This window comes from Gymnoscopelus braueri (genome assembly GCF_963280865.1).
Source record: "Gymnoscopelus braueri genome assembly, chromosome: 9".
NCBI classification, from domain to species: domain Eukaryota; kingdom Metazoa; phylum Chordata; class Actinopteri; order Myctophiformes; family Myctophidae; genus Gymnoscopelus; species Gymnoscopelus braueri.
The window spans coordinates 7,176,216-7,195,684 of NC_137610.1; the positions used below are offsets into that span (position 1 = coordinate 7,176,216).

The 19,469-nt window shown below is 40.8% G+C and overlaps 1 protein-coding gene across 1 annotated transcript in view; it reads left to right on the forward strand.

Annotated features, from left to right (window-relative positions):
- Positions 1-2,938: 2,938 nt before the first annotated feature.
- Positions 2,939-19,469, forward strand: part of bicd1a (bicaudal D homolog 1a) — a gene marked incomplete at both ends in the record, with an annotated part of 80,460 nt that continues 63,929 nt past the window's right edge. The window contains one exon of the mRNA XM_080438004.1: positions 2,939-3,175. Within this exon, the coding sequence (XP_080294130.1) occupies positions 2,939-3,175 (237 nt within the window). The remainder of the gene's footprint in view (positions 3,176-19,469) is intronic.

A 19,469-nucleotide genomic window follows, 5' to 3' on the forward strand; every position in this document is an offset into this window, starting at 1 on the left:
TTTCCAAGCTTGCTATTTTCCAGATTTTGTAATCACAATTTCCTGTTTTAAATGTTGAGAAGCTCCAGCCTCTAGGCCTACCTGTCTATGTATGCTAATTAAATCTAATCTTCTTCCAATTTTGGCCATAAATCCCCCAAATCGGTACACAGTATCTCTATAGTCATTAAAAGAAACGGCTCATTTCAGATTTTTCATATTCCATCCTGATTGGCAAAAATTGTCTTTCAAAGTTTGCAGGAGTACTCCGTTTCGAACAAAATGCCTCAAATCATGAACACAGCATGCAATTTCCGTGAAATTTTGCACGCACATTCCAATTAATCCGAGGAAGAAATGCCATTTGAAAATGTTCAAATCAGCCTCATGGTGGCGCTGTAACAGGCCGATTTGTGTTTTTACCTATAACTGCACCGATCAGTGTAAAACTTTGTATGCACATTCTCTAGAGGCCAAGGAAAAACCTTTGCCCTGCATTTTTCACATTTGCCTTTTATAGCGCCACCAGGAGGCAGACTTATGTAAAAACACATTTTTTTGATTATAAGCCTTCAGATTTGATCCAAATTTCACGCAAATCGGTACACATGATCTCTATAGTCATGTGATCAAGACGGATCTGTTTGATTTTTCATATTCCATCGTGATTGGCTAACATTGACATGTAATGTTTGCAGGAGTGGCCCGTTTTGAACAAAATGCCGCAAATCATGAACGCAGCGTCCGATTGCGGTGAAACTTTGAATGCACATTTGCACTACGTTGAGGAACAAATGCCACCCTTTTAACATTGGCCTGTTATAGCGCCACCAGCAGGTCAAATTTAATAAAACACATTTTTAGAACAACATTTCTCAAATCATGCATGCAGTGTGATTGCTGTGCACGGCCTAGGAATAAATGGCACCCTTTTCACATTGGCCTATTATAGCGCCACCAGGAGGCCATAATAACCTACCTGACCTGGCGGAGACTTGTGCTCCGGTTTCTAGCTGTGTGTCCTGTGAGTTCCTCCAGATAATCTCTAAGACACTAAGATGTCCTGGTTTTCATCACAACAGACCACATGCCTGTGCTATGGCCAACATTCACCACAAATAGCCGACAGAACGGCTATAACAGACACACCCCCCCCCCCCCCCCCCCGCACAACCACCCTGCTTGCCATGTTCAAAACCTCTCTCAAAACCCACCTCTTCAGACTCACATTCCTCACATAACTCTTTTTTGTAAAGTGGACTTTGAGTACCCAGAAAACACGCCTCTGCATGCGGCTCATCCATCTGACCATGATGTTATTCATGGTCAGTAGGTTCGGATATGCAGGGGTCTCCAGTCCTACATTCATTCATTCATCATCCATGGAATGATTATGTTATTTACAGTGATGCGGGAACTATGGAGCCGTAAGGGGTGCAGCCCCCCCTCCCCCTGGTGGGGAGGATATTTTTTTTCTTTTTTGGTAGAATTATTGTTTTGGTAAAAAAAATAAGTAAATGTATTTTAGGTGAATATATAAAAACAAACAGATCCCCCTGATATAAATGACTTCCCGCGCGTCTGTATCTGAAAACATTTGAGGTGTTTAAACTTAGAAATAAGCAACTTAAGGTGACAAACATTCTGTACAGTGGCCGTCTCTGTCTCCCTTGACCAGTGCACACAAGTGAGTGAGGTTCTACCATGCCATAGCCTGAAGGGATGGAACCTTCTCATTGGTTGCGAGGCCGTTTCAGACTGAAACTTCAAAACAAAATGACCGAAAATGTCATCGCACTGGACCTTTAAGTACAGTACAGTACAGTAAATGTACAGTTACTTTCCACCTGTTCACATGCAGGCAGGTTCTGAGCTAATGCGCATACAATGAGCTGCTGAAGTTGAACTGCCTCATGTCGAGCGGCAGGGGGCGTCGTCGCCCCCATGAATAAGCAGAAAGTGATGTGATTGTGGGGTTGTGTTTTGCTGACACGCACACATGATGAGGAAGAGAGCACACACACTCACTGACCCAAAGTTATCTGACTGCAGATATCTTCCATGTGCCTTAAATGACCATTTTCATACCAACACATGTTTTAATTAGTTGTTGCTGCAGTTATTATCGCTCTTTGTTGTTGTTCATTGCGTCCACTGAGCGAGGGGCGGATTCAGCAGCAGCAGCATCTCTCTGCGGCCAGAGACTGGAGGACGGTGTTGCCATGTCCGCTTATTATAAGCGACTTTGGGCTTGTTTTTTCTGTAAAGTTGCTTGTAAATACTGGTAGTGGCTTGTTTCCTAATTTAAACCAGTGGTTCTCAAACATTTTCATGTTAAGGACACCCACATTAATATGTATTTGTCTGCAGACACCCCCCTCCCCTCCCCGTTATGCCAGGGACCCAAATACAAGATTTGTGGTGAAGATGTTTATTTTTGGGGGGGAAATTAGCAGATCTAAAAATAGACCAAAATTGCCGTTGCATATAGGTTTGTATATAGCTGCTTCTTTTTGGCTTGTCTTCACGGTATAGGTGGGCTGGGCCATAACCCTGGGCCGGTATGGGACATCTGGGCACCTTGATGTAAAATTGGCTATTTTGTCCAAAATGTTAAAAAAAAATTGTGGGGCATAAACAATAAGTTGAAGGATAAAATTAAGTTTGTTAATTATGTACCGTGCTGTCCGTGCATGTTCACATACTTTACATTACTTAGACCTTTTTTTTCCTCCTGCATTTTGGACAAAATAGCCAATTGTACATCGAGGTGCCCAAATGTCCCTATAGTGCCCACCTAACCTCGCGTCACCAGTCTTTCCACCTAGTGCCCACCTATCCTGTATCCGTTTTCATAGACCTGCTTGCTTGTTTCTCTCTCAAAACCTGGCAACGCTGCTGCTGGAGGTGCCGCAGACAGACGGCGGAGAGGAGAAGGCACAACAGAGGGGCAGAGATGATGGCTGCGGATGGAGGAGGAGGATCATGCGGCGGGGAGACCACCGTGGACCACCAGTACCACCGGGCCGAGGTGGAGCGGCTCACCCAGGAGCTGGCGGAGGCCAACCGGGAGAAGATCCGCGCGGCGGAGTGCGGTCTGGTGGTCCTGGAGGAGAACCAGAGCCTGAAGCAGCAGTACCAGGACCTGGAGGCGGAGCAGGAGAACCTGAGGAGGGAGTTGGAACAGTTACAAGAGGTGAGGTTCATTCATCACGGCAGTTGTTGTTGGTGCACCTTTCTAATTAGGGATGTGTAAAACAAACAAAAATAGTGTATCTTTTTAATATAGAAAGTCCCTAAAATTCGATTTTTGTTTACTTCCTGTAAACACAAAACAGAGAATAAATAAAAAGTACACCCATAGGTATTTTCTAAAATGTATTGGCAGGGTTTGGATGACAATATAGCCTTTGCAACAGATTATCTTTTGGTAAAATAAATAAATAAAATACAATAAAAAAATAAAAATAAACAATTTTTTTCTCCTACATTTGATTATTTTGACCCATCCCTATTTAAAATGTGAACTTATAGCTGGTAATGACATTAATACTCTAATGATCATTCTGCACAGCTGTGTGTGATTGTGTGGGGGTAACTGGTTGTGCTGTTGTGACCACTTCACCCACTGACATACCTACTGTCCTACTGCAAGGCTGTGTTCACTTTGTCATTATTGATGTCCTCATTGACTGACTGTCTATAAGTGTGTGTCAGAGGCAGATAATGCTGTTGTTTTGTGTCTCAAAGGAGGGTTGGGCAATATGGACAAAATAAAAATGTGCAATATTGACATTGTTATGATTTAAAACAAAAATAGAAATGGCTTTAGGGCTGTTAATAAGTTTAATATTGTTAATTATATATTATTTTATTGTGTATTATGGAGTACCCCAACCTTAGCCTTTCACAGTGCATGTATACAATACATCCTTGTGACAATAAATCTCTTGAATCTTGAATCTAATAATATTGAATTGTGACGATAATATAAATGTTCTTTTAAAGTTTTCCAAAATAGCTAATCTGCAAACTCACACAACAGTTTTTGAAAAGTCATATGATTGCCTATATGATATCCAAAATCCCAGTCGATGTCATCTAGTCTCATATCACGGCATCATTATGATAGCTTATGGATAATTAATTATTGCCCCTGGCGGGTGGAAACCTCATATGTCCAAAACTGTTACTTTTCAGGATTTAAATGAAAAAATATCAAAAATAGCAGATCGAGGAGCTCGAAATGCGTCGCTCCGCACAGCGTTTCAAGCTTGAAGATCTGCTATTTTTTATGCTTTTGTGTGACACTGTAGTATGATCAAGTAGGGCATTCATTTATGAAAAAAACCCCACAAAAGTTAAAATATGGAGATAAGAGGTTTCTGCCCGACAGCAACTCTGTTGAATGTTGGCGGATCAAATAATGCAGCACAACCTTGCAACAGCACAGTGTCCACACTGTCAAGTTTACCTTATTACTGTATTCATTCCTCCATTGATTTGAAGTCATATTCACCCAGCTACTGTAGCCCTACTCTAGAGGTTTCCAGGGCTGTGTGTTGTGGTGTGTTGTTGTGGCTCAGTTGCGTATTGATTCATGTATGTTCTCCAGCAACCTGTGAAGTGAATGCACAGCTTGTCTAGGATCTGTTGTTTGGGACCTTGCTTTCGATAGCTCAACACACACACGCACGCACACACACGCGCGCACACACACGCGCACACACACACACACACGCGCGCACACACACGCGTGCACACACACACATGAATGATCAAGAATGTTCTATTGAATGATGTCATTGTCATAATTATATCTAGGGAGGTGCCATTCCTTTTCAACCCTTATATTGTCATAATTTACATACAGTACGTGGCAGCATTTTCTCAGCAGATGCTGTGTCATTCATGATGTGTTGTACACATCTTTTGGAAAGCAGCAGGAACGCTCCACTGTGTTTGGATCATATATGTGTGTATGTGTGCGTAAGCTTTCATATGGGCCGTCCTGAATAATGGATCGTATATGATATAATATACATGGAGTCAGTGCTGCATACGTACATTAAGAGGGCCAGATGCTGACTGCGCCCAAAGCTCATGGTCGTTTATTGAGATGGAAAAGATGCTGGAGACTGTCTGTCTACATGCCTGCCTGCCTGCGTGTGTGTGTGTGTGTGTGTGTGTGTGTGTGTGTGTGTGTGTGTGTGTGTGTGTGTGTGTGTGTGTGTGTGTGTGTGTGTGTGTGTGTGTGTGTGTGTGTGTGTGTGTGTGTGTGTGTGTGTGTGCGCGTGCGTGTGGAGGGAAGAATGTAGGAAGGGAGCGGTTATGGAGGCATTATCAAATTGTTCAGATTTAAACAGTGTCATCTCTTGCATATAATTATAAAAGCAATTCTGCCAATTAAAATACAATAGGTTGAAGAACAAAATTATTCTCGTTAATCAGATTTTCCAAATCACTTTCCAAGTTACTTTTGTCCGTCCCTGCTGACTAACGGTGCATTAAGGTCACTAGACCTTAATCATCAATCAATTAATTAGCCATGTGTACTGTACTGTACTGTACTGTACTGTACTGTACTGTACTGTACTGTACTGTACTGTACTGTTGTTGAGTTAGGCACCATTGAGCATGTATACTGGACATATTAACCCATTAAGACCGGGAAAGCATCTGTCATTCTAGATTTTTACCACTTTAGCCATTATCTTATACTTTGGCTATTCAAAAATAGCAGATATACTGTACAAGCTCATAGCGCGGCACAGAGTGCCGCGCTATGAGCTTGCAGATCTGCTATTTTTGAAAAATCATGACAATTTAAATATGTATTGAATATATATATGTATTTTAAGCGAAAATGTGTAACTAAAACCTTTGCTTCTAGGGTTCCCTGGAACTAAATATTTTGAGATGGGGCTCCGCGGCCAAATACATATCATTTTGGGGGTTCTTGACGTGAAAAAGTTTGAGAACCACTGATATTATAGCAACATAAGTGTTTCAGAAAACTGTTGGGATTTAGAAGACATTTGTAGAATCGACCTCAGGTCTTTTCAAAAAATATATATTCAAAGATTTGCACAAAAATGCAGATCTACAAGCTCATAGCGCTATGAGCTTGTAGATCTGCTATTTTTTGAATAGCCAAAGAAATCTTAAAATGACACAGATGCGTTCCCGATCTTAATGGGTTAAGAAAATCACGATAGCATGACGTTTTTGGCCTGTTGCGGTCGTAATCTGACGCCACTTTGCATTATGCATGCATGACTGCAACCTCTGCCCCCTCCCTGTGTCTTCCAGCATCCTTTCCATTCCTCTGCTTAAATGCTCCAACATTATCGCTGATTCAGATATTTCCTGCGCTGTGTGCAGCAAAGCGTTCTATTATGTGTGGGAAAAAAAAGACTAGGTCATTACTAAGTAATGACCTAGTATAAGTAATGACCTAGTATTTGGCATCAGAGCTTATCTGATATCTGGTACTTACAGTATGGATTCTTTGCTGAGCCACGCTGTGTCTGAGAGAGAATGCAAAAAACAAAAAAGAGACAAGGACAGAGGGAGATAGAGGCGTAGGAAGAACGCTAATGGATGCATGGGAGCTCCTGAACAGAGCTGTGAATATTTTATATTCTAAAACGTCAGCTGTAGGTTTTCCCCTTGGAATGATGAGCTGGTTAAATTTAAAACCTATTCTAGATTCCCGATCCACATCTCCTGAATGTCACATGGGTGGGACCCTTAGACAGCCAGCCTGTGGGGTGTTCTTAACCAATTAACCCATTAAGCAGATCTACAAGCTCATAGCGCGGCACCGAGGCTTTTGTTGTTCCCCCCACATAGCAACCAGGAAGCTACGCTAGGGGAACGCTGAACACGCGTTCACACGCACACGTGATAATAGTTATTGTCCATGACGGAGGCGCGCCGACTCAGCAGAGCTTGAGGCCGAGGAGGCGCGAGGGCGCGCCTCCAGGCGCGAGTGCCCGCGCTGACCGGCCGAAGGTCTGCTAGTCGAATCAGCGCCGTCCGAGTTGTGAACCGATAGGGGGAGAATAGATCTTTTCATTGGTTACAGTCTATGGTTACTATCCAGTGTCCACGACGACACACATGTGTGCGTGTGTGCGTGTGTATGTGTGCGTGTGCATGTGTGCGCATGCACACATGCACACACGCATGTGCATGCGTGTGGATTCAGTGTGGATTCAGTGTGCATTCATTGCCCTCTAGCGTTGGTTATACAGAATTGCCTGGGGGGCGGTGAAAACAAGCGCTCCTATTTCAATTTCCCTGGAATGCCAATTTCCCTGTAACATATATATATTTTAAAACATTTGTAAAATATGTTGTTCCAGGGACCCCCAGAAGCAAAGATTTGATTTGATTTTTCAAAAATAGCAGATCTACAAGCTCATAGTGCGGCACTCGGTGCCGCGCTATGAGCTTGTATATCTGCTATTTTTTAATAGCCAAATAAATCTTAAAATGGCACAGATGCGTTCCCGGTCTTAACGGGTTAAACCCAGGGGTTTGTACTTGGCCCGCTCCTTTTTACCCCCTCCACAACAAATCTCTTCACCGCATAATGACCAAATGTCCAAAATAGGCATGCCAGGTTGAAAGAGGTTAGGAGGATGTGTGAGTCATTCTCTGCTAGAGCGAAGGCTCTGTATGGTAATCTCTCTCAGTATCTGTCTGTTGCCTCTCACTCTACTCAAAAATGTATCATTCTGCTTCAAAATTGTTAAAAAATTGCAGATGTACAAGCTTGCAGCAGCGTGGCACGAAGTGAGCAAGATTGCTAAGATCTGCTAAGTTTTGGATATAGCCTATGCAATAAATCTAAAATGACACAAATGTTTTCCCAGGTTTAATGGGTTAAATCAAGTCAGGAATAGGCCTATCACAATTATTACACAATCGTCTAATCGCAATTATTTTATATAATCACAATTATTTTATATAATCGCAATTATTTTTGCATAATCGTTATAATCAATTCCATGTTAAAAAATGTCATATATATGTTTTAAATGTCAAAAATAGTGGAAATAGCAGATCTATAAGCTCAAAACGCGTCGCGATGCAACACGTTTTGAGCTCATAGATCGTCTATTTCCACTATTAATGTTTATTTTTAAGTATAAAGTAATTAAATGTGTGTTATTTGTCATATCTGACCTGTGCAACTTTTTTTTTTACGAAAGCTAAAAGCCAAACATTAACGTTCCATTAATTTTCAACGACAGAAACACAATTAAATCGTTAATCGCAATTATTTGAGTGATAATTAATCGTCAACTTAAATTTGTAATCGTGACAGCCCTAGTCAGGAACATTGTTATTAACTCTCTATTGACAGATTTCTCTGCATTATGAATCAGATTAGAGAAGGTGTGGCAGAGTGGCTCAGAGCATCTGCCTGAAGACCAAAAGCCTAATATCCTCTTCGGCCAAGGGGGAACGTCCTCTTTAGGCTAGTGGATAAGATGTTCGGCTTTAGTGTCCCTTCCTGCTCATGAGACCCGGGGTTGAATCCCAGCTGTTACAATTACAAAGGCAGGGCAGGAATTCTTTTGTGTCTTTTGTTGAGATTCTGAATTCTGACTATTGGTAATTTGTAAATACCAATACAGTATTTTGTGAAACAAACTGCTTTTTATTTATCTATTTATTGCACTGATAGTTATACTATGTATTAGAAAAGTTTAATTAATTATTTCAGTGGACTTAAAATCATTGTTCTATTTGATGGCCTTTGTTGCTCTGGCAGTTGGCCTTTGTGCCCTCAAATAATGTGCAAAGCCAAAGGCCAAGTGGCCTTGACCCTAAAATGATTCCTGGCCTGATAAACACTTATCTAGATGAATAACATGGGAGATGGGAGAATTCTTCCCTCTTTGTGTGTCATGTGCTCATAATATCCATATGCTTTGTGTTGTGATGTTTGCCCACCTGCCTCTCTGTCTGCCTCGGTAGAGGCAGAGACAGACCCGTACACTCTATATCAGTTTGGACGATATATCGGCCATTATTTTACATCTGTTTTTTAATCACTTGCAACCTGGTGTCAGTATTATGGGCATGTTATTACAGGAGAAATGTAAAAAAAAATAGCCGATCTACAAGCTTGCAACACAATAGATCGTGTTTAAGTTGTGTTAAATTTCATTTATTTATTTTTACTTTTAAGTTAAATGTTCTCAAATAAAAACTTTTCAAATTGATTAGAAAATTACAAAATATCGGTCATAACATTGGTAATCGGTGGTCTAGACTAGAGCTATCCAAAAGCGGGATCGGCATCAAAATATATGGCATGGGTCGGGCTGGAGCTGGTGGTGAAATAAATGAGCTCTCTGGAGGATGGTGCTAGAGGTTAAATGAGCTGTCTGGGGGGATGCCTGCTGTTTTCCTCACGGCTCTCAATAACTCACAGTCTTGAGAATCAGATTAAAGAGACCGTGGCACCTTTCACTACAATATAAACAACACTGTCATCTCCTCACCTGCCCTCTAGATTAGTCTGGCTACGCCAGAGAACTATTCCACCATCTCTGAATGCTACAGTATATAGAGAGTCTGGAACTACACATCCCGAAAGCCGAGAACGGAAGCTGTCGTCTCGTCTGTTCGTCATTTCCGTTCACGAAAATATATCTTAAAATATCTTTACATTTTATTTAAGAATTTCCATTTCTGATAAGCCGCAAGCTATATATCTCTGCTGTCCGGCAGCAACCAGCTAACTAACTAACATTTTTCAGGAAATGGCAAAAAAAAAAAAAAGTGTGTTCATCATAGATAAGAACATCTAAAGGACCTCCAAGCTCACAATGAGGTTGGAGGTCAAAAGGGGGTGCAGCCTGGAGTCAGAAAAAAACAGCTAACTCCACCCCCCTTTGCTGGACTTTGCTGGTTTAGCAGAAAGTGTGATGATCCAATGGAGTTAGCTGGTTTTGTCAGAAGCACTTTTCAATACTTTTCATTGGTTCAATATTTTTTTAATCAACACATAGACGTAAAGGGTGTTCAATAGCACTGATTTATGGGGAAAAAAATGCAAAAGGGGAATAATGGAGTTAGCTGGTTTCTGCCGGACAGCAACGTAATATGCTTAGATTATTTTGATTTATAAAATTATTAGGACAAATTTGCGCGACTGTAAAGACAAAACGGAAGCGGGGAGGAGGCGTCACATCAGCTTTATCCTCTGATCATTTTCAGAGCTTCCGTTGCTCCTGACTGTATAGACTGAAGCATTTGAAAATTGTTGGTGAGACGTACCTCTAGATGAGCCTCTGCACCAGAGATGCAGGGATGTTTTTGCGCAACCAAAGCAAACAGTGAAAACACCAAAATACAGCGAGAGCGCAGTGTGTTTCTGTAGGTAAACACCACCACACTACTTCAGTGGCTGATATTGTTTTGTTATGTACTGTATGGAAAACACAGGGCAAAGTTACATACTACTGTATGCCTTTAATTCAGAGAGTGTGAGAATGCATCCAAATGGAATTGAGTCAAATGGACACAGAAGTTTAGGAACTGTAGGAATTTAAGGAAACCAAACCATGTTCATCTTGTGACCTGTAAAGCATGACAATGGAGATTTGTTAGTCAAAGTGTGTGTGCAACTGTGCGTGTGAGTGTGTGAGTGTGAGTGTGAGTGTGAGTGTGAGTGTGAGTGTGTGTGTGTGTGTGTGTGTGTGTACATGCACCTGTACTACTATACTTGCGAGGGCCAAATGTCCCCACAAGTATATAGTAGAATTTGGGAAAATAGACATTGTGAGGGCAATTTTACTGGTCCTCACAAGAGAAATGGTTGTTTTATGGTTAAAACTGATTTTTTTTAAATTTTTTATTAGGTTTACAATGGTTTAGTTTTAGGGTTAAGACAAAAATGGCAAAAAAGGCGTAGAACCGATATCTTAAGATGTTAATGTCCTCACAAGCATAGTAATACGTGTGTGTGTGTGTGTGTGTGTGTGTGTGTGTGTGTGTGTGTGTGTGTGTGTGTGTGTGTGTGTGTGTGTGTGTGTGTGTGTGTGTGTGTGTGTGTGTGTGTGTGTGTGTGTGTGTGTGTGTGTGCGCGTGTCTGCGTGCACGTTTAGTGCCCATTACTCTGTGGGTCAGGCTTGTTAGTGCTGTCTCCTCCAGACGTACATAGAGTCAAGGCTTATGCCAGACAGTATAGTATGTTTGTACACATAAATGGCATTGAAGTTGAGTAGATAGGATCTAATGTCTAATATGCACAACCACGTTTAATGCTTTTAAATGTGGATATCACTGCAACATAAACATTTGGTGTAACATACAGTACATTATTGGCTTTTATATGGATAATAGCAGCATTACTTAATAAGTCATTGTCAATATGACCTGTCCATGTAGATATAGTCTAGTAGTCCCTTGTGACAGGCTGCCACTCCAATGAAGCGGTCTGCAGTAAGGTATAGCTGTCAAGGATAGACTTAGGAACAAACAGGTCACTCACAGAACAGTTGTACTCGAGGTCTTAGATTGAGAAATGTATCCAAACGTGTCAAATGTGTTGAACGTGATCCCCATAATACTAACACCTAAAGTAACTTGTTAAATTGCATTTGGTCATTCAGAGAGGAGGCGCCATCTGTCCTCTAACACAAACGAGATAAAGGAAACGGGTCACGCATCACTGCATGACTCCTGGGAGGAAGACTTGCCTGATGCCCAATTTATTCTCGGTCCCCACAACAGTGCATAACTCGCCAACAAGAACTCATCTCCAAGCTAGCTAGCATCATGATGCGACGCGTCGTTACCTTGATATAAATTGAGGCTTTAGGAGAAAGAGCTATTACTAAATGCTATTTTGTGCAACGATGAGCAACGTATCTAAACACTAGTGTTTTTTGAAAAACAGTTGCATACTATTAACCCATTAAGACATTTTAGGATTTCGTTGGCTATTCAAAAATAGCAGATCTACAAGCTCATAGCGCGGCACTATAAGCTTGTAGATCTGCTATTTTAGAAAAATCGTGAAAATGTGTGCAAATCTTTGAATATATATATATATATATATATATATTTTTAAGCACATTTCTTACTCAAATCTTTGCTTCTCGGGGTCCGTGGAAAAACATATTTTGAGATGGGTGTCGGCGGCCAAATACATATAATTTTGGGTGGTCCTTGACATGAAAAGGTTTGAGCACCACTGATATTATAGCAACATAAGTTTTTTCGAAAAACTGTTAGGATTTAGACATTTGTAGAATCCCCAGAAGCAGAAGATTTGAGTTACAAATGTTCGCTTTAAAAAACATATATATTCAAAGATTTGCACACATTTTCCAAGATTTTTCCAAAAATAGCAGATCTGCTATTTTTGAATAGCTAAATGAATCTTAAAATGACACAGATGCGTTCCCCGGATTGAATGGGTTAAAATGACTGAATTAGGGTATTCTGTTATACCACAAATAGGTGTCTATGATAATAATAGCACTTTATTCTAGAGGAACTGGTCAGTTGGGACAGCACACACACACAACACTGAGGAGGAGAGAGGTGATTGATGACGATGCGAGGGCTTTTCTCTCTGAGATGCTACAGTGTTTCTCTGTAACTATCAGTCCAGTCATAACATAAATCATATAGATATCATACCGCACAAAGTGCTTGGTCATCAGGGTTCTGGTGTGGGATGCAGGCCCGGCGCCACGGGGGTGCCAGAGGGAGCCTAGCTTGCACCCTCAGTTGCAAATTCTGACCACTCAGATTAAGTTTTATGTACATGTTATTTTACTATATAAAAAACGATGTGCCCCCTTGCCATTTTCCATGCCCCCCTCAGTCATTTCATCCTGGAGCCGAGCCTGGTGGGATGGTGACTATACAGTATTCACATCCTCTCCTTCGCAGGGAATTATAGAGCCCAGTTCAAAGTTACTATTTCTCAAAGAGTAAAGAACAGCATATCTGCATCTATCATCTAAATAGATTTGCTTTAATTTTATACAGTATGCGTACAGTATAATTAGATATACTGTATCTGCTTTTTCCTCTATGAAATTAAGCAAATCAAAAATATTATTCATAAAACGTGAAATACAAACATAAGGACATATTAGGAATGGGGGGGATTTGTTTTATTTTTGTACATTTTTTATAATTGATGACCGGTGGAAAGATGCTAATGTCTCCGCCAGGAGACTCTGCAAGTCTCCTACTGCCAGTCATCAAATTAATGGCTCAGGAATGAGACAAAAAATAAAAAATCTCCATGAATTCAAGGCTCCATGGGGTGTGTAATTTATAGAAAATAAGTACTTTTCTGGGTGAACTACTCCTCTAAGTACTGCAGTGATCTAATGACTTGTGGGAGATAAAGAGTGAAGTAGGCCACATGAACCCCGTCCTGACAAGTAACATCTGGCTCTGTTCTCCTTTTTCACTGGTTCATGGGGACTAGAGAGCAGTAAGATGTACCAGGAGAGAAGAAGAAGAATCAAGAGAAAACAAAAACAACACGAAAGACACAACTATACAGTACATACCTATTAACCGTCTCTATTTTGGGCATGTCAATTTGAAGAACTTTCCAAAATGGTAAAACAAAGAAAAGGAATATAGCCGATCTATAAACTCAACAACATGTCGCATCGACACTATTTTAGCTATTTGTCATATGACAATAAGTCTAAGAGGCTTAAAGGAGTAGTTCACCCAAAAAATATCTTATTTTCTATAAATTACACACCCCATGAAGCATTGAATTCATGGAGATTTGTTTGTTTTTGTCGCATTCCTAAGCCAATAATTTGATGACCAGCGGTCTCTCCGGTAGGAGACTCACAGGAGACTCTTTAAGTCTCCTAACGGATACATTAGCACAGAGGTCTTCAACAGGGGGTCCGCGACCCCTAGGGGGTCCGCGGAGGTACTGCAGGGGGTCTGCGAAATTGTTGTTTGATTAAACAATATTTTTGTTTGAAAAAAAAAAATGTTTTTTCCTTTTTTTCCCCAAAATGTCAAATTGTCTTTAAACATAACATGAATCCATAGCAAACAGATAAATGGAGGCACAATGCACAATAACATGGTATGTTTATACATATTTTGTAGAGAATTTTTATTTTGCACACCTACTGGGGCAGGTGCGTAGGAGCAGGCAATATAAAACACAATTGTATACATAAATATTCAATGTATGTGGTAGTAGCCCCCCTACCCTACGAGGTAGGGGGTCCCTGCTCCATCTCCCCATCAGTTTGGGGGTCCCTGGCCTGAAAAGGTTGCATTAGCATATTTTGCCGGTCATCAAATTATTGGCTTAGAAATTCGACAAAACCAAAAAAATATCATAAATTCAAGGCTATCCACTCCTTTAAGTCAAGTTTTGTTTATTTTATATATTTTTTTCACTTAACTTTGGTGTGGAGCTCATTCCACTGGTGGGCTTGACCACGCCCCTCGCTGTCAGGGACAACAACAGCACTGTGTTGAATGTCCAGAGTCCAGACATGCTCATAAATCTATCCATCCTCCTGACTACCCCCACATACTCCCTCCTCTCCTCTCTTCCCTGCTCCTTGACATCAGGAGGGACTTGAATCCATTACCTTTAAGCCTTAAGGTGGGAGGGGAGGGGGTGGAAAGAGACATTATTATTGTCTATTTCCATCCCCCGGACCCCCCTCCACCCCGCACACTGCACACTCTCTCCCCGGAGACGGAGAGACATGAGAGGAAATAATATGCTCTGCATTGTGAAGGTGTACAGTATACCACTGAGCACACAGCTAGTGTTGTACTGAACTGTGCCATATTATGACTTCAAATCAATATCACCATTAATTCAAACCTTTGCCTCGATTATGATTAATGACAAATCTTTAGTGAAATTTGCAGATCTACAGTACGTGTTGCCTCTCAATCGCAACATGTTGTTAGCTTGTAGATTGGCTATTCTCACACCATTGTACAACAAAGTGTAATACAGGGTTCTGTGGTCAATCAGACTGATCCATTTAGTCCATTAGAAGAAATCTATTGGAATTCTATCATGTTGAAGTGTGTGTGTGTGTGTGTGTGTGTGTGTGTGTGTGTGTGTGTGTGTGTGTGTGTGTGTGTGTGTGTGTGTGTGTGTGTGTGTGTGTGTGTGTGTGTGTGTGTGTGTGTGTGTGTGTGTGTGTGTGTGTGTGTGTGTGTGTGTGTGTGTGCGCGCATAGTGCGTACGTGACTGCTTTAGCATACAGATAAGGACCTGTCTGACCTCTGGTGTTTTACAAGGGGGGGTCGGGTGATGTGACTGTGGAAATGACAGGGAGAGGCGCATACGTGTGTGTGTGTGGGTGCAAGTGTGTGTGTGCGTGTGTGGGGGTTGTAACATGGGTGGTTTGGGTGTGGCTGTTATGATTTTTAATGTTGTGAGTGACGCCTGTGTGTGTGTGTGTGTGTGTGTGTGTGTGTGTGTGTGTGTGTGTGTGTGTGTGTGTGTGTGTGTGTGTGTGTGTGTGTGTGTGTGTGTGTGTGTGTGTGTGTGTGTGTGTGTGTGTGTGTGTGTGTGTGTGTGTGTCATCCATGTTATTTCAGCAGTATGGTTGTGTTGACACAAACAGGAACAGCCACTGTATGTAGAATAAAAGTGGAGCTGGGAGATGATGGGAGGGTACACAACGAGGCATAACAGATTATAAGCCTGTGGACCTGATAGGTTAGTGTCTCCTCCCTTTCCAGGCCTTTACTATTACTATAAAGCTGTTCTGTTAACCCATTAAGACCGGAAAAGTGTCTTTGTCATTTTTAGATTTCTTTGGCTATTCAAAGATAGCAGATCTACAAGCTCAAAGCTTGTAGATCTGCTAGTTTTGAAAAAATTAATCGTGAAAATATGTGCAAATCTTTGAATATATATATACATTTTTTACTCAAACCTTTGATTTTGGGGGGTCCCTGGAACTAAATATTTTGAGATGAGGGACAAATACATATCATTTTGGGTGGTCCTTGCCATGAAAGATTTTGAGAACCACTGATATTATAGCAACATACGTTTTTTTTTCAAAAGACATTTGTAGAATCCCCCATAAGCAAAGTTTGAGTTCAAAATGTTTGCTTTAAAAAATATATATATTCAAAGATTTGCACCACATTTTTCACGATTTAAAAATTAAAATAGCAGATCGAGCTTGTAGATCTGCTATTTTTGAATAGCCAAAGTATAAAATAATGGTTTAAGTGGTTACACACAGATGCGTTCCCGGTTTTAACGGGTTAAGAGACAGAGACAGATTCAGATGCAGAGATGCTCCCACCCTTGCCGGTGCAGAGGGTGGATCATATTTTTCAGAAAGCTTTTTCTCTCCCTGTCTTTTTGCTGCAGTGATATAGTTATAGCGTCTGGACAGAACAGGAGGGCCTCCTGTTCTGTCCGCTCCTGCGGGCTCCTGTATTGATTGGTGGTCTGCTTCAGCTGTGTCTGCTACAAACTCTGAAGACACAGCGGAAAAAAAATGCTTTGTCTTCTCGGCAGTGGTGGGAAAAGTACTCAGATATTTTACTTGAGTAAAAAGTAGCAATACCACAAAATAAAAATACTCAAAGGCCTGTGTTCAAAATGTTACTTAGGTAAAAGTACAAAAGTATTGGTATCAAAAATGTACTTAAAGTACCAAAAGTAAAAATACTAAAATGTTTGAAAATAGCAGATCTACAAGCTCACAACGCGTCGCATCGCGACACGTTGTGAGCTTGTAGATCTGCTATTTTCAAATAGCCTATGTATAAAATAGTTTATATCTGCAAAGTAACTAGTAACTAAAGTTTTCAAATAATTGGTGGTGGAGTAAAAGTACAATATTTGCCTCTGAGATGTAGTGGAGTAGAAGCAAAAGTACTGAAAATTGCAAATACTCCACTAAAGTAAAAATACCTCAGAATTGCACTAAAGTACAGTACTTGAGTAAATGTACTTAGTTACTTTACACCACTGCTTCTCGGCACCGCAACCCGCCCTGCACGCTGATTTGGGAAACGTCACTCTATTGTCGTTCTTCTTTGAAGCTTTATTTATCCTCCTATAATAATTCCTTTTAACGGGTCGTTCATGAAAGTCCTTGCGGTCTTGTTTCCAATGAGAACCTGTGAGCAATTGGGGTTAAGAATCTTGCTCAGGGACAAATTTCATATCATCGGCACATATGCTGGGATAGCCTGGAATCGAACCTGGGGCAACCAGGGCCTCTGGTTCCCTAGGCGGGCTCACTAACCACTCAGCTATGGCCGCCCCATAGCCTCCTGTTGCTTTCCATGTTCAGGATGTGAATGTTTTTAGTCGCCCAATAATCGCAATTCAATTATTTGAGATAATCACAATTATTTTACATAATCAATAGAATCGTTTACATTCAACTTAATGAACTGAGTAGAAATGTTATATTTCCATCATTACCTTAAAGGAGTAGTTCACCCAAAAAAGTACTTATTTTCTATCAATTACACACCCCATGAAGCATTGAATTCATGGAGATGTTTTTGTTTTTGATGCATTCTTCTTAAGCCAATAATTTGATTACTGGCGGAAAGATGCTAATGTATCCGGTAGGAGACTCAAAGGAGTCTCTTTGAGTCTCCTACCGGAAATACACCCGGTCATCGAATTATTGGCTCAGGAATGAGTCAAAAACAAAATGAATTCAAGGCTTCATGGGGTGTGTAATTGATAGAAAATTTAAAAAAAATGTGGGTGAACTATTCCTTTAATGTCATTGTCCAGGCTCTTTTAACCACTTTCAACCTGGCCTCACTATTTTGGCTATTTAGGGCAAGAAATGTAAAAAGTCTAAGCTTAAAAAAATCGGCCTATTCACGAAAAAGCTTGAATATTAGCCATAGAAAATTCTTTATTTTGATATGTAAGTCATTTGTCCTATCAGCCCTGTGCAATTTGTGTTGGCTAAGCCCAAACAGAAAGGCCAATGTATCAATGCCCAAGACACAGTTCTATGACAATGACTCGTCAACTAAAATGCCATGATGGTGACGGCCCTAGTGACACATCACAGTCATTGCTGTGATTGAGCATCCAGTCAGCAGCTGTGTGGCGGATGTTTCTAGACCAATATATCAATATATCACGTCTGTCGTGTTAAGTGGTCAGACGGGTGGGCATTTTCAGAGCCTGTTTATTTTAGTGATCAATCAATCGATTGTGTTCTGGCTTGGGTCAATGGAGCTAACATAGTATAGGCTATAGGGTTGTGCCGATTTTCACGAAACGATACGATACGATATTGGGCTCACAACTTCGATACGATACGATACGCACTTTTTTATTATGAAAATATATGGGGGAGAAAAAAAGCAAATGCAAACAAATAATTCTGTTTTTGCATTATTCAGACATGCAAACTTGTAGCTTTTCAGCTACAATAGCCGTTTTGAATCCAAATAGGGCAATAGTGTGACACCTGACCCGAAAAAAAACAACATGTTGTCACCCTTTTCACCTCGGGGCTGTTTGCATGCCTGATTATTATTATTGTAAAAAAAATAAAAATACATATCGTCACGAAAACGTATCGTGATATATCGCGGGACGATATATCGGCACACCCCTAATAGGCTACTTTAAGCTCGGTATCGGTATTGTCGGTATCACAATAAAAACTCAAGGTTCACAACAACGTCAAGGTTTTAAAGAAAAAAAGTAATTTCTTTTTTTTTACATAAAATGTTTTAAATATTAAAGGCAGACTAGGTAACTTTATGCCTAAATTTAAAAAAAAGATGATATATATATATATATATATATATAGCATTTTTATATATTTTTTCCCACAAAAAAATAATAATTAGTTAGCACTATATAATTATGCTAGTGTGGTTTCTTGCAGAAAGACACATCCCTCTGGCTGTCTTTTGGTTTTGTTCCACTGTTTATGTAGACATTCCACTGTTTGTATTGACATTCATCCATTGCAGGGACTGAAAAGTCTTTGGGTGGAGAGGGGTGGAGAGTGGGACGGGCTCGGCCGGAGCTCTTAATTGATCCCTTTGAACTTCAGAGCGGTTGTGCACTGAGTTGATTGATTGGGCCATGAAAGTGTCTAACTCGTTAGTGCTCTTTCTAATCAATGATTAGATTCATCAAAGACAGCAATCACTTTGATACCTGTCAGAGAGGGGAGGGGTGGGGGGGGAGTGTGTGTACACACACAGATCTGAAAAGCTACCTAGTCTGCCTTTAATGTTATATTATCATTCAAAATCTTTGTGTTTTTACCAATGATTAGGGGACCCATTTTGCAATACCCTTGCGGCCCACCAGTGGCGCCCCGCCCCACAGGTTGGGAATCGCTGTACATCTCTAGACAGATTGTGTCCATTTAGTCTCAAGCGGTCTCTCTTGTCTACATGGCAGAGTCTCTCTTGTCTACATGACAGAGCGGAGGCAGGCGGGCAGGGAGGGATGCTGTCTG